Here is a 14893-nt window from a genome sequence, read left to right as displayed (position 1 = left end):
GGCCCCACAGAGGAGGAGGGTAGTGCTTAGAGCTGGGCACGCATGTCGTCACAAGGGTGATGACAAGCCATCGCCTTCCCACCTTTCTCAGTTGGGTTCAGTTGGAAGCAGTCTCAGGGCAGCTGTTTGTACTTGAATTCAGTGGTGGGATGTTTGAGACCCTCCCTGGCTCCCGGTGATATCCTTGGTCCAGCTGCAGCAGGTGGTGCACAGTGGGGCTGATGTGGCCCCTGTTTTAGGCCTCTGGGTTCCTGTGGTTTAGCAGTCCTGGGTATAGTGACGCCCAATAAAGATGGTGGTCTTAAGGGTGCATGAGTCGTCGTGGGTTGGGGCATGTGGTCTGTGAATCCAAGCTCATTCCACCAAGCTGCCTCTGGGGAGAGGGGATCAGAACATCAGGATCTTTAGCAGGGAGAGGAAAAGACTCCGGGTAGGGGTAGGGGGAAGATGGGATCAGCCTTATTCTGCTGGGCCCCCAAGGGCAGAGCCATCAGCCCCAGAGGATCATTGAGGATGGATGACAGAAAAACCTCCTAATGAAGCTTTTTTGCTTCATTACAGGGGGCTGCTGGTGTAATGTATACAGTGCAGGACTCCGGGTTAGGAACATCTGAGTTCAAATCTGGCTTTAGACACTTCCCAGCTGTGTGACCTTGGGCAAGTCACTGAACTTCTGCCTCAGTTTCCAAATCAGTAGAATGAGGGGTTGGCCTTGCTGGCTTCTCTGCCAGCTCCAAGTCTGCCCTCTGACCCTCTGTGCACTGTGCCCTGGGGTATATGATGTGACAGATGAAGTTCTTGTGCTTGGGTGGGACCGACGTTCCTAACTGTGGGCACAGGGCTGATGCTGTCCTTAGCTTGTACTTTAGAGCTGTCTGTGCCCAGGTTTGGCCTGAAGGGAAGAAAAGGGAAACCTGGACCAGGAGCCCCACTGGAAAAAACTTTTCCCCCGGGTTCCTTTGATGTCTGAATGCTGGGCTGTCCAAGGGAGGCCACTGGGGCCTTGGTCCTGGCCCTTTGGGAATCCTTGGCAAATCCCTTCCCATTTCGGGACCACGGCCCTGGTGGCATCCAGGGGAGGCCCAGGAGTCCTCTCTAGGCCTGGGGATTCTAACTCTTGTAACCTGTGTCTGCCGTGGGGTCATGAATCCCCACTTCCTCCTGCCCCCAACACTGCCCTTTCTCATGCTCCTCACAGAACTTTGTCTTCACAATGAGCCTGTGAGGTCCTGGGGCAAGTCGTCCTGTCTGATGTCTGTACAGATCTTCAAGGCTTGCCCAGGGCTTCTGTCCTTGGTATCCACTTTGGCGCGGGATCGTCTGAGCCCTGGCAAGCTGGGCTGGCACTGAGAGCCACTGGGTCAGGTCCGGTGCTCAGGCCAGCTCCCGTGCCTCCGTTTCTCCTCTTGTCCTTCTTCATGCTCCCCTCCCCATTTCTGAGCCTGCTCCACAGAAGGCCCTTGCCCACCTCCGGCCCCCTGCCTCAGCAGCTCTCACAGAGAACATGGTCTCTCTTCTTTTCCAGAAAACTTGAGCACAGAAGTGAGCCTCCCGCAGCTCATCGGGCAGCCTCCCCCCAGACACATCTCCCAGATCTACGACCCTGACAATGGGCTCGCCTATGTCTTTGGGCCCAATGCCAACAGCGGGCAGGTGGCGCGCTATCACGTGCCCAACCCCTTCTACCGGGACTTCTCGCTGCTCTTTCACATCAAGCCCACCAGTGAGCGGGCCGGGGTGCTGCTGGCGCTCACTGACGCGGCCCAGGCCGTCATCTCCATGGGCGTGAAGATCTCAGAGCCCCGCGGCGGCAAACAGGATGTCCTATTCTTCTACACGGAGCCGGGCGCAGGGGAGACGCGCACGGCCGCCAGCTTCAGCCTGCCCTCCTTCGTGAACCAATGGACGCGCTTTGCCCTCAGTGTGGACAGCGACGAGGTGGCCCTCTACGTGAACTGCAAGGAGATCCAGCGGCTCCCTCTGGATCGGTCTGCGCAGGAGCTGGAGCTGGAACCCGGTGCCGGCCTCTTCGTGGCCCAGGCGGGAGGAGCCGACCCGGACAAGTTCCAGGTAAGACGCCCATCTGCTGTCCAGCCGGCCTTGGTTCGGGCTGCGGGGAGCAAGGAAGCCGGCCAGCCCCAGCCCCTCCCTGGCTCCTGCCCAGCCTCCCCCAGGCTGGGAGTATGAGGGGCTGTCCAGGGTCCTGAGGACCAAGCTCCAGAGGCTGCTCTTGGGGAGCTTGTGCGGGGGGCTGGGCTAGGCCCATCCAGGGACCTCCAGGGCCGGGCCAGGGCTGGTTTTCAGTGGTGGGACCCAAGCGCCCGCAGAGGGTTTGGGGGCTGAGACCGGTGCTCAGAGGGTTTGGGGGCTGAGCCTTGGTCTTCTGGAGGGCTTAGAGCCCCTGGCAAAGGCCCAGCACCTCCTTGCTCCTCCATGAACAGCTGCCTTGGGGGCAGTGCTGTAGCCACTGACCCGCTCTGGCACTGTTGTGATGTCCAAGGCTATGTTGGCCATCACTGCGTGGAAGCGACCCGAGGTCCCCTGCGAGCCCTGGAGGCTTCCACCAAGCCAGGGAAGCCTCTAGATGGGCATAGTGGGGAGTATGTCTCTTTTGCAGATGTGCCAGGCTATGTTGTTGTCGGGAAGGGCTGGTTGTAGTGGAGCCCACCAGGTGACAAGCTTTTTCAGCCCTAGCATGCCACAGAGACAAACCTAGGGACAGCTAGATAGAGCACCTGCCTCAGAGTCAGGAGGACCTGAGTTCAAATATGGTCTCAGACGCTAGCTGTGTGACCCTGGGCAAGTCACTTAACCCTGATTTCCTCCCCCACAAAAGGGCAAGTCTAGCTGCTCATCTGTGCCCCTGCTGAGGCTGAAGGGCCCTGATCTGGGCAACTCAAAGGGTGTGTGGGGAGGATCAAGCAGGCAGGAATCCCATAGGTGCCCAGGCATTGGGCAAAGCCCCAAGGATAAAAAAGCCCCAGCTCTTGTCTTCAAGAAGCAGCTCACATGTTCTCTGCAATGGCAGTGGGAGGGAGGAGGGATCTGGCATCCAAACCCTCCCTCTGCCATCGTTTTTCTCTGGGACCCTGTCAGCTTTCTGGGACTCAGTGACATGAGGAAGGAATGAAGATTGCCTCTCGGCTCCTCTTGGGGTCTCCCCTGCTGTGCATGTGTGTGAGTGTATAGGTAAATCCACAATGTATTCGTGCATGTGTGCATGATGCGTGAACACATGCACATGCGTGTGCTAGCACGTGCATAAACAGTGTACTTGTGTATTATGCACATGTATTTTATGTGAATGCAGTATGTATTGTGATGCACATGTGGGTGTGTACGTGTAAATGTACCATATTTGTGCATGCGTGTGTAGTCTATGCTATGTAACCACATAGTACACACATGCATATGTATGTGTTTGCATATGCATTGTGTATTATGTGAGTGTACATGTAAATGTACCATGCATATATGCATGTACATATTCTGTGTGGGTGTATTATGTACGTGTATGTGTTTGTGTATATATACAGGCATAGTGCATTTGGGCATACATGCATGCACGAGTACATGCACATATGCATATGTATTGTGCATGTGCATGCATGTACCTGTGTGTGTGTGATGTCTCCTCACATGAGGAAGCTTCCTGTGACCATGGGCTGGGTCTTACCTCTCTTTGGGTCTGCTTGCCAGGCCGTGACCACCAGTGCCCTCAGTTACATTCAGTAGATATTGGCTGGTAGATTGAGAGCAGGGTCCCTGGTGGGGCTGCAGCCTGGGGTACGTCCTTCAGGTTTGTCCTTGATACCGGCAAACAGCACCCAAAACATCTGTTGATCTAGGTAGGGCAAAGAACCCTTGGGTTCATGTGGGTCAAACCTGCTCATTTTACCAATGAGCAAAGCAGGGCTTGGGAGGTCATGGCACCTAGGCTGGGGTCCTGTGCCCCTTTCCCCCACCCCCAGCTGGCCTTGGCATCATGGGAACTAGTGTTCAGGTCCCGCATGGCTGCCCACACCCTGTGTGACTTTGAAGCATCACTACTCCCTGCCTACTCTTAGCTTCCTTAGCTGTCAAGTGACAAAGTTGGACAAGATTGTCCAGGGGGCCCCCTTCTAGCTCTTAGTATGTGGTCCTGTGATCTAGAAGCATCCTTGGCCCTGTGGTCTACATTGGTCCTTGGCCCCATGGTCTCTATTGGTCACTGGCCCCGTGGTCTCTGTGGGTCCTTGGCCTCATGGTCTTCTGAGTAGGTCCAGGAAAGAAGGAGCCGCATCTACTGAGGGCCTGGACAATAACATAGTGGCAGCCCCAGACTTGTGGCTCTTAGCATTAGAGTGGGCGGTGCCTGTCTAATCCAAGTCCTCATTTTACAGCCTAGGGAACTGAGGCCCAGATAGGGGAAGATACTTGTCTAAGGCCACACACCCACCTTGGTATCTGAAGTAGGATTTGAACACAGACACAGTGACACCAGAGCCTGGGCTCTTTCTTTTCTTTTCTTTTCTTTCCTTTCCTTTCCTTTTTTTTTTGTTTTTGTTTTTTGTTTTGTATTGGTTTTGGGGGGACAGGGCAGTGGGGGTTAAGTGACTTGCCCAGGGTCACACAGCTAGTAAGTGTCAAGTGTCTGAGGCCAGATTTGAACTCAGGTCCTTCTGAATCTGGGTCCTATGCTCTATCCACTGCGCCACCTAGCTGCCCCCCGCCTGGGCTCTTTCCATTCATGTTCTCCCCCCAGCCCTGTCTGGGTCCCTCTTGGACAAGTCAAGGCTGGGTGTTCAGGTCACCACACTGGGCACTGGCTGAGGAGAGATGCTCCTGGGAGCTTCTTGGTGGTGCCTTGTCCCGTCCTGAGGCTGGAGGGAGATACTAGGAGTGAGGTATAGGGGTGGCCTTGCAGGGGCTTCACTGCCTCACTTTGAAATGGGCCTCACTGGGAGGGAACAGAATCCCTGTGGTGGAGACACAATGGGGTACTTGTGCTGTTCAGCAGGCCCCGGGAGAGGCCTGGGGAAACAGAAGGTTAATTCTTTGTCAGACAAGCTCCTGCTTGTGGTGGAGGTCTTGCATCCTGGCTCTCAGTGGCCTGGAGACTGACCTTTCCCCTCCAACAGGACCCCAGAGTCCACTGCTCCCCCTGGGTACAGGGGCCTTGACTGTCAGGGTTGGGTCTCTTTGTGAGAGTCTGAAGGCAGAGACCGCAGTGGAACAGAAAGGCCGCAGAGGGAGAAACCTTGGCCCTACTGGCTCTCAACAGACTAATTTCTGAATGTTTCTGGGGGACCCCCTAAGGCTGTCCCCCTTCAGGGGTCATCATCTTCCTGCTGACCCTGGAGATCCTGGGCAGAGGACCAGTTGGCCAGAGGGCATTTCCAGCCCGTGGAATCAGCATACTCATCCCTCCTTAGGGGGGCTGAACTAGGAAAGGGTTACGTGTGGGCCCACGGTATTGAAGACCAGCTTGGCCATGGGGGTGTGAACATTTCAGTCTGGCTAACGAGTCATTGAGAGTGGATCATCTGAGGCAGTGAAGGTACACCCGACCTAGTGGAGAACAAGGGACCCATCTTGGGCTTCTGTGTCTGAGTTAGTTTGACTTGTGGACATTTTAAAGTAAAGTCCTGTGGACGACTCAGAGAGGAACACGTCTTATTTCCACCCTTATAAGGCTTGTAGTCCAACAGGAGCCCAGAATCTAAAAGGTGAAGTGTTGCCTCCGTCCTGCCAACCTATGCCTCAGCCTCCTCCTTAATGGTGGCCCCAATAAGGGGCTGTTCGGCTTTTGCCCAAGGAGGTGCCCACTGCCATCCAAGGATACCCCTTCCCCCAGGGGATGCTCCACCTTGGCGCCTGGTTCTGCCCACCGAGGTTAAGCAGATCAAAGCTGCTCCCTGCTCGCCACCACAACCCTTCAGATGCTCGGAGGCAGCTCTCCTGCCTCTGAGTCTTCTCTCCAGGCTCAGCATCCTTGGTGCCTCGAACCACTGCTTGTACGGGTCCAACTTGAGAGCCTTCAGATTTCTGGTACTAATGCCTTCCAACTTCTCAGTGTGCTTCCTAAAATGTGGCCCTGAGGACAACGCTCCAACTGTGGGCTGACCAGCAGAGTCAAGGGGGGCCCGCGCCCTCCTTATCCTTGGAAGCTGGGCCCCTCTTCATGTTGTCCAAGTTGTACTAGGTCTCTGGGGCTTCCACAGTACATGAGCTTGCAGTCCACTGAGGCCCCTACATCGTTTTCGGACTAACTGGCCCCTGCCTAGCTGTGCCTCCCCTACCTTGTAGCTACGAAACTGGTTTATCTTTTTAGTCTGAGTGTAAGACTGTCCAAGTCTCCCTTTCAGCCCAAGGTTTCTCTATTTCCAGAGCTCTAGGGACCCTGCCCCTTACTGTATCAGCAAGTGCAGTGTCACCCATGAATGTAATGGACTCACCTCCTGTGCCTTGACCCAGAAAGGAACAGCAGGTCCCACAGGCCGCCTCACAGTCTCCCCTTTCCCTCGAGGGGCCATGACAAAGCAGAGGCCCGCCACTCTGGCTGATGAGAGGCTGTCAGTGGCCGATGTGGAGGTCGGGCAGGGCTGAGGGCTCTCCTCAAGGCTCCTGGACTCAGGCTCCTGCACCGTCTTCAGGGGATGGGGGGTCGAGGCGGGGGCGCCGATGTGACCTGTGTGGTGGCCACGCTGCCTCCTCTCTCTTCTGAGGTCCTGCCGCTCCAGCAAGGGCGGCTTCTGGTGGGGAGGGCTGGGCTGGACCATCTTCTTTTGCTGTTCTCTCTCTTCTGTCACCATTTCCACAGCCAGTGGGGCTCCAGACTTCCCTCTGCCTCTGTGCCTACAAGTTTCCCCCTGCTTCTCCACAGTCTTTTCTCTTGGCCCCTCCCAGTTCTTTGCTACCACAAAAAGGGCCGCTTTCGATATTTTGCAGTGTCTTTGTCATGGATCTCTGGGTAGAAGGGATGGACCTTTCAGTCACTTTCTTCCCATAATTCCAAATTGCTTTGAGGATGATTGGGCCAATGCACAGCTCCACCAACCATAAATCCATCAAGCTAACTTGTGTGAGACGATAATCAGTGAATAAATATCAGCAAGGTGTCTTCGGCACTGGGCTGAGAGAGTGCTGAGGTGTGAGGCTGTCTTGGGACACGACTATTTTTCTCTCCCTGAGTGGCAGCTTCTTTCCTTATTCTGCCGCTTTTCACTTTCCCACAGTTAGAATTACCCTTTTCTCTTCCTTTCTCTTCTCAGTCTTGTAGGGTTAGGAATTCTCCCTTGGGCCATAGCTGGGGGAAAGAGCTCCTCACCCCCCTGCATGGCCCAAGGCTGTAGGAATTCCCCTCGCTTAGGACCACCTACCACACAGGCTCTGGGAAGGTGTTGGCAAGTTCATTTGGATTTCAGACGCTTTCTTTGTGGATATTTGCAGTCTTTCTCTTGGATCACCCCCAGATGGGGAGGTCAGGGGGGTCACGTATGGGTCTGAGAGGCAGCTCACCCCACCCCCGGCCCTCCAGGTGGCTGGGCCAGGGAGACCGTGCCTGCATTGTGCATCCCTGGGCACTTGCGTAGTAATCTTCCCTCAAAAGAGATCTGTTCTGTTTCTTGGTCAGCAGAAAGTTTCCCATGAGAACGTGGCGGTTTCTGAGGCTCTTGAGGTTTAGAGTTGGTGGGGCCTTCTGTGGTTCCCTAGTCTTGTTAGTAGCAAAACCGGAGAGCAAGAGTCCAGCTCTCCCACCTCCTCATTCACAGCCGGTTGGGGGCTGGTGATTCAGCAATCATAGTCCCCAAATGCCAGGAATATGCTAGGCTGTGGGCCCTTCCTTCCCCTCCATAGCCTGGGGCCTTTTGGAAAAGCAGAACTTGCGCCAAGCAGGGCTGAGGACCCTCACTTTACTCTCTCCTGCCAACCACTTCCCATCCCTCGAAAAGACATGGATTCTGGGGTTTGCTCAGGGGCCTTCTTGAATGTCGATCCAGCCCATCAGCCTGGGCTCTGGAGTCTTGGATCCCTAGAAGATGGGGCTTGTCATCAGGGAGCTTATAGTCTAGCAGAGCCCCAACAGGCCCTTGGCTCCAGGTGCTTAATAGGTATTGGGTGAAATGGTTTTTTGTCAGACTCCATAAACAAATATGGAAGATCACAAAGTGGATCATTGCCAAGTCAGCCTCCCTTTCAAGGGGGTCTCTGAGGTCCATCCAGTTTTTTTTTTTTGCTGTCTCTTTGCTCATCTCTCTCTCCCCACTCCAGTCCATCCCACACTCAGTCACTAAAGTGATCTTCCCAAAGCACAGGTCTGACTATGTCCCCCACCCTGCTCAGTAACCTCCGGTGGCCCCAAGTCCTCTGTGTGGCCTTCAGACCCTTCATCACACAGCCGCCTCCTCCCCTGGCCTCCTGGCTGTGTCCCTCTCCCGGCTCTGGGCATCCTCTCTGGCTGCCCCCCATGCCCGGAATGCGCTCTCGCCTCTGCTCTGACCACAGACGCCCCAGCTTTCTTGAGGTCCTTCTCCAGGACGCCTCCCCAGCCCCTCTTCATTCAGTGTTCCCTCTATTCAGTATTCGTAGCTGATTCATCTGCTGGCGCCCACCTCCCCCATTAGACCTGGAGTTCTTTGGCAACAGCAACTGCCTTGGTCTCATTTTCTACCCCCAGGCCTTAGCATCCGTCTGGCACGTAGTAGTCGGCCTCAGCAGGGAGCCCCCTCTCCCGCCTCAGTTTCCTCTTCTGTAAATAAGGGTCTTGCTTAAATGGCCAGCTCTGGGTCTATGATCCCATGTGATCCCATGATCCCCTGGGCCATAGGCCACCGGTGCTCACCTCTTCTTACCCTCTACCTGACTTCTCTGACTATGACCTCAGTGACCAGCTACCTGGCCCCCCAGGCTCCCCTGGGCCCCCCGTGCTCCAGAGGGGCCTTGCTGGCCAATGTGATGTTTAAAATCTAAATGTGTGGTTGCCTTAAATTAGAAGCTTTAGTGGGCATTAAGCATTTATTAAAGCATACCAGGTATTAGTAAAAGGAGAACACGTGGAGTTCAGAAAGTTAAGAAAAGGCCTTTCTAGCCTAGAGTTCCAGCCTGGTCTGTTTCTTCCCCTTCCAGGAGCCTGCTTCAACCATGAATTCCCCTCAAACTGAGTGCGGAAGCTTTTAATCGGTCCAGAGCAGAGGCGGGCCTTACACACTGCTTCAAGCTGATTGGTTAGCATCATCCAAATCCATTGGTTCCATGGACTTGAAGGTGGTCTCAGGCTGAGCTAGCTTCTGAGAACAATACCTTCTTAAGGGCCAGCCAGGTGTGCTTACAATCCAGTTAACTTGAAGTAGGCTAATCGGCAGGCAATCACTCTCACTTGATTCAATCAATTTAGGCTAATCTCCAGGTGGGCCTTTGAGTATCTGCCAAATTCCATTATTGTCTCACACCAGCCTGGAGCTCCAGCCTGGGCCTTGGAGCTGGGAGGGATAAAGGCACAGTTGAGTCTCCCAGACAGACCTGCCCCAGGTCCCATCCACAGTCCATGGGGCATATACACACGTGTGTGTGTGTTGGGGCGGGGAGCAAGCAGGGCCAAGATCATGGCCACAGCCTAGCTAAGAGAGTTGATGTGAGGGACTGGAACAGGACAGTGTCCTGGGCCTGGGTTCTAGTCCTGCCTCAGACACATAGTGGCTGGGGGAGACCAGGCCTCTCAGTGCCCCATGATGCTTTGAGCCCTAGAGGCATGAGGGTGGATGTTCCACCCATGACAGACCCCACTGGATTCCTCTGTTCATCTGGGGCAGCCCACTTGGAACTGGGGGTGACTGGAGGGTGCCCAAGGAGGGGAAAGAGTCCCAGGCTTACACAACTTGAGGCTGTGTGGAGGTGTAAGGATGTATAGCCTGGAGGAGAGAGGGCTTAGGGAGGGGCCACTATTGGACAGGTGAAGGGCTATCCTGGGGAAGTGGGACCAGCCCCTTTTGTTTGACCCCAGAGGGTCTAGCCAGGAGACATGGCAGGGGAGCAGAGTCTGGGGTCAGGAACTGTTCCTTCACACGAGAGCTGCCTCCGGGATGGGTGTCCAGCAGGCAGCTAGAGATGTGGGACTGACATTCCAGACAGAGGGACAGGCACAGATTTGTTACTGAGCGACAGAACTATGGGAACCAGATCCACTGGAGTGGATCACCACGAGGGAGAGACTGTAAGGACTGGAGAGGGCCTCGGATAGAGGCTTGGAGGATGGGGCGGGGGGACAATCCATGGAAAGAGCCTGAGAGTGAGTGGTCAGCCAAGGGAGAACGGCATCCCTGAAGCCAAGGGAGGAGGAAGGGTCAGCAGTGTTCCGAGTGCAGAGAGATACAAGATGAGGCCCTCGGACTGAGAGCCCAGAGATCGCTGATGACCATGGAGAGAGCAATTTCAGTGAAGGGCCCATGGGAGGGACTCACTCAGTCTCGCTCTTTCCCAGCTGGTCTCTGCCTGCTCTTCTCTAGAAGTTTGTGTTGGCCCCACCCTCAGCCCATACTGAGGAGGCTAGAGTCCCAGGCCTCTAGCCACTACCTTTCTGGGGAAGGGCCAGGCCTGCATTGCGTGCCAGGGAGCCGGGCCTGTTTTCTTTTAGGGCATCTTGGCTTTTTCCTCTGGTCTCACTGTTTGCAGCATCTGCCTTTGCCTGTGGCCAGCTAGGTCTCCTTGGGGACATTTGGCCTCCTTGGGGAAAATGGGTTTCTTTAGGGGCAACTTTCTTTTTTTTTTTTTTAGTGAGGCAATTGGGGTTAAGTGACTTGCCCAGGGGCAGCTAGGTGGCGCAGTGGATAGAGCACTGGCCCTGGATTCAGGAGTACCTGAGTTCAAATCCGGCCTCAGACACTTAACACTTACTAGCTGTGTGACCCTGGAGTCTTGCTTGGGCTGCTGTAGACCTTGGTTGGGAGGGAGGGAGGCTGACCCCAGGCGGCTTTGTCTCCAGATGGGGCTGAGGGGGAATTTGTCAGCTCTGGAATAAAGTTCCGTGCAGACACCCATGTCCACATTCCTTAGATAGTGAGAGCAAGACCCCAACGAGCCCCATGGATTAAGAGTGAGATAGAAGAGAAAGTGAGAGCTGATGAGGGGGAGCTGTGGTGCCTGTGCCCCCTCTCTCCCTCCCTTCCCATCTGTGATGACACCAAGAGTGTTGGGCATTGCAGTCCATGGTGGCCAGGAGCAAAAAGGCCCTGCCTGGGAGGGGGGGTGGGGAGGGGCGATGGGATGGTTGGGGGAGGGGATGGCAGAGCGGTGGCCTCCGGATTCATGATCCATTCTTCCTTGCCCTCACTGCGACTCAGTTTCCCTCATCCATAAAATGAGGGACATTGAGCCAGCTTAACCAAGTGCCACCTGGTAGAGAGGATCCCTGGGGGGCATCGTCCTGGAAAGATGGTCAGGAAGTGCGGCCCTTTCTTTTGGTCTTGCCCTCATGGTTGCTTCTCCATGCCAAGCCTCGGGGGCCTTCTAGGCCTTTGCCCCTCCCCGTCTCCTCCTCTCCTGATGAAGTTGAGGCCCCATCCCTGATCACCCCTGGCTCTAACCACTCACCACTCTTCTGAACCTTCCTTGTCCTTCCTCCTCTGCTCCAGGAAAAAGGGTTGGATGAGGTGGCCTTTTTCTTCACCACTTTAGTCATCAGCATTGATTAAGTACTTGCTGTGTGCCCGGCCTGCCCCTGCAGCCCTGCCTGACCTCAAGGCGCTCAACTTCTGTGGTGGAAAAGGGGTGGGCAAGGGGGCTGCCCTAGCTCCACAGGGATGCAGATTGAAGGGAGTTGGAGGAGAGGGAGAGAGCCCTAACCAGTAAGAGGACCAAGGCAGGATTCCCAAGGGAAGCAGGCCTCAAAAGATGATGGGGATGCTGGGAGGTAGCGAGGAGGTGGGAGGGCCATGAGGCCATGGTGTCTCCTCTGGGAAACCGATCTCCTTGGGCCCTTGGCCAGGCAGCACTTTGTTATCGGCCCTTTGGGTCTCAGAGGCTGTCTAGTCTACCCTTTCATTTTACAGAAGGGAAATTGAGGCCCGGGGTCACATTGCTGTTGGGCGACAAGAGGCAGGATTAGAATCCGGGTCCTTGGACTCCAGAGCCAGTGCCCGTCCCCTGTGCGGCACTGCCTCTCCAGCAGCCCTGACCCTTTGTGGGTTAGTGGAGGGTGGAAAGGTGGTTTGTGGAGCTTCCACAGGGATTCACAGGGCCCCCCCCTCCCCCCGCTCCAGATGACACCTCCTCCAGGCAGCGTGATCGGCTTTTGGAGTAACACGGAGCAGCTCCCTGTGCTAATATGGTCGTGATGGGCCCCTGGGTTGAGGGCCACAGATGGGTCTCCATCCCTCTGGCAGCCTAGCATCATCTGTAGCCACCACCCTGGTCAAGCACGCGGGGCTTCTTGTGATGTGACTTTGTTTCCTTCTTTTCTTAGGGGGTGATCTCTGAGTTAAAGCTGCGAGGGGACCCCCGGGTGACACTGCTGCAGTGTCTGGGTGATGATGATGACGACAGTGACGGGGTGAGTGTCAGCCCACCTGGGCCCCTGGGCCTGGAGGGAGGGTCTGTTCCAGCTCAGGACAGCCTTCCTTGTGCCTCGGGGGAAGAGGCCAAGTGTCGGTGCTGGGCTCATCACGCTCCCAGACCCAAAGGAGAGCCCAGGGGAGCTGCCCCTGAGGCTGGGCCCATCCCTAGCTCCTCCTTAGGACGGGGGCCATGTGCATCTGTTTTGTCCCTCAGCACACAACTAGACATGCCATGGGAAGTGTCCAGTCTCCAGGGAGGTCTGGCGTGGTTGATGACAAGGGTCCCAGAGACCCAGCATTCCCTGGGGCCCCTGGCCTTGGCACTCCTCTGGACCCTTCACTGTTCTTTTTTATTCTGAAACAATCTAGGCATCCGGAGACTTTGGAAGTGGAGCCGATGAGCAGGGGGGGTCCTCGGGGTCAGACATGGTAAGTCTGGGAGAGCCTGAGAGTCACGTGCATGCACATGCAGGTGTGTGCTTGTGCACAGACACGTGTAGGTCATATGTGAATGTGTGTGCGCGTGTGTGTGCTTGTGTGTTTCAGGGGGCCTTCTTTATAGCAACAACAACCATGGGAATGTGAATAGCATTTCTTCCATAATTTAAGGGTGCAGACCCCGCTTCTGCTTTCAAATGGCTGAGGGATTTGGGCCACGGCCTTTCCCTCTGGACCTTGGCCTCATCCTTTATAAATAAGCAAGGATAAAGTAGATGGTCGTTGAGGTCCCTTCTGCCCAGAGGGGTGCTGGTAAACATTTAATAACCGGCTCTTTGGGGAAAGAAAACAGCTGATAGATTTTTGAGTTTAAGGTGCATTAATTGGTAAGTCTATACAATCACCAAAATAACAAATCCATCCCTGCTTTGTCGTGTTTGCCAATTTTTGAGGTGTAAATGCTCACTCTGAAAATTTTACAGTCGGCTGTCTCAGGCCAGTTCAAGCCAGCGCTGGCACAGCCCTGTTTCCACCTCTCATTCCTATGACCTGAGGCAAATTCCTTGAATTTGTGTTGCCAGGGACCATTAACCTCGACATTTCAGAACTGAGAGACCCTCTGTCTGTCTAGTTCTACCCATTCCTTCTTCTCAGTCCATGGGAGTCATTTTCACATCATGCATCTGTTCAGTCAGACATCAATTGTGAGCATCCAGATCCAAGTCAGGATCAAGCAGAAGAAAAGAATAGAAATAGGAAGTGTCCCTTTAAGATGCCAGTCTTGACTCTCTCCATGAGAGTCCTGGCAAAAGAGAGTCAGAGAGCCAGCCCCCGCTTCTTCCTCCCACAAGCAAACGTCACTTTCTGACACCAAAGAAAAGCCGCATGGTCCTGCCCTCAGACGCCTTCGTCTCATGGCCGAACTTTCCCACAGTAGCGCTCCAGCAAGTGGCATCATGCCAATCGTTACACTTCCTTTCCTCCCTCTCTCCCTTTCTCCTTCCTTCCTTTCCTCCCTTCTTTCTTCCCTCCCTCCTTCCCTCCTTCCCTTCTTCCTTTCCTTTCCTCCCTCCCTCCCTCCTTCCCTCCATCCCTTCCTCCGTTCCTCCCTCCCTCCCTTCCTTCCTTTCTCTCTCCCCCTTCCCTCTCCCTTCCCTCCCCCCCTTCTCCCTTCTCTGCCTCTATCTCCTTGTCTCTAGTACCTGGATCATGTTCTTTTTAAAAATCCCTTTATGTCTCATTAACTTAGCTACTGTTAAGAAGTGCAAAGCGACTGCTAAGCTATTTGTACTGTACTAGAAATCCAGATGGTGCCCGTCTTCCCTGGGCAGCACCCAGCTAATTGGCTTAGTGTAGCTAGAAGCCTGGGCCTTCTCTGAAGGTACCTTTGCTAAGCAGAAGGGCCTGCAGTCACTGGGCCGTGCTAAGCCCCATCCTTTTTAGGGGGAAGGGCACCAGTGGGTGCTCGCTGCTTCCCTCCAGCCCTCAGGGATCTCAGGGGCTCCCAGCATCAGCCTATAGCTCTTGAAAGCCCTGAGATGCCTGTTACCAGAGCCCCCATCATTGGGGCTGAGCATCTGCTGACTGCTGCCCACACCCTGCCCAGTTCCACAAGAGCCTCCCAGGAGGGTCCCTTCTGGGCCTGCAGCATCAGGGCTCCCCCAGTTTGTTCTTGCACTCCTCGGGTCTCTGAGATCCTGCCAATGGGGCAGAAGGAAGCGAGAGGGGAGTTTTGTCTTCTGGGTCCCCTGGGTGCAGGAGCCAAGCGGGAATGAGTGTGAGCAGGCCTTCCCTGTGGACAATCTCCGTGCAGCCCAGGGACCCCTGGGGAGGGTGTCTATCAGGTGACCAAGGCTGGAGAGGGTGGCGGCCTCTGGCCCTATGGAGGCCAAGTCAGTGTCTCTTTAGGAAGGGGGTGGCCTCTA

The 14893-nt window shown here is 55.1% G+C and overlaps 1 protein-coding gene across 3 annotated transcripts in view; it reads left to right on the top strand.

The window, feature by feature from the left end:
- COL18A1 (collagen type XVIII alpha 1 chain) overlaps positions 1-14893 on the top strand; it is a 138192-nt gene that overhangs the window by 86505 nt on the left and 36794 nt on the right. For all 3 annotated transcript variants that reach the window (XM_044000302.1, XM_044000301.1, XM_044000300.1), the window contains 3 exons: positions 1526-2070; positions 12440-12526; positions 12900-12959. In XM_044000302.1, coding sequence (XP_043856237.1) covers positions 1526-2070; positions 12440-12526; positions 12900-12959 — 692 coding nt within the window. The remainder of the gene's footprint in view (positions 1-1525; positions 2071-12439; positions 12527-12899; positions 12960-14893) is intronic.

The sequence above is a fragment of the Dromiciops gliroides genome, chromosome 4 (assembly GCF_019393635.1).
Source record: "Dromiciops gliroides isolate mDroGli1 chromosome 4, mDroGli1.pri, whole genome shotgun sequence".
NCBI classification, from domain to species: Eukaryota; Metazoa; Chordata; class Mammalia; order Microbiotheria; family Microbiotheriidae; genus Dromiciops; species Dromiciops gliroides.
The sequence above is the reverse complement of the archived record's forward strand: the minus strand, read 5'-3'. Positions and strand labels throughout refer to the sequence as shown.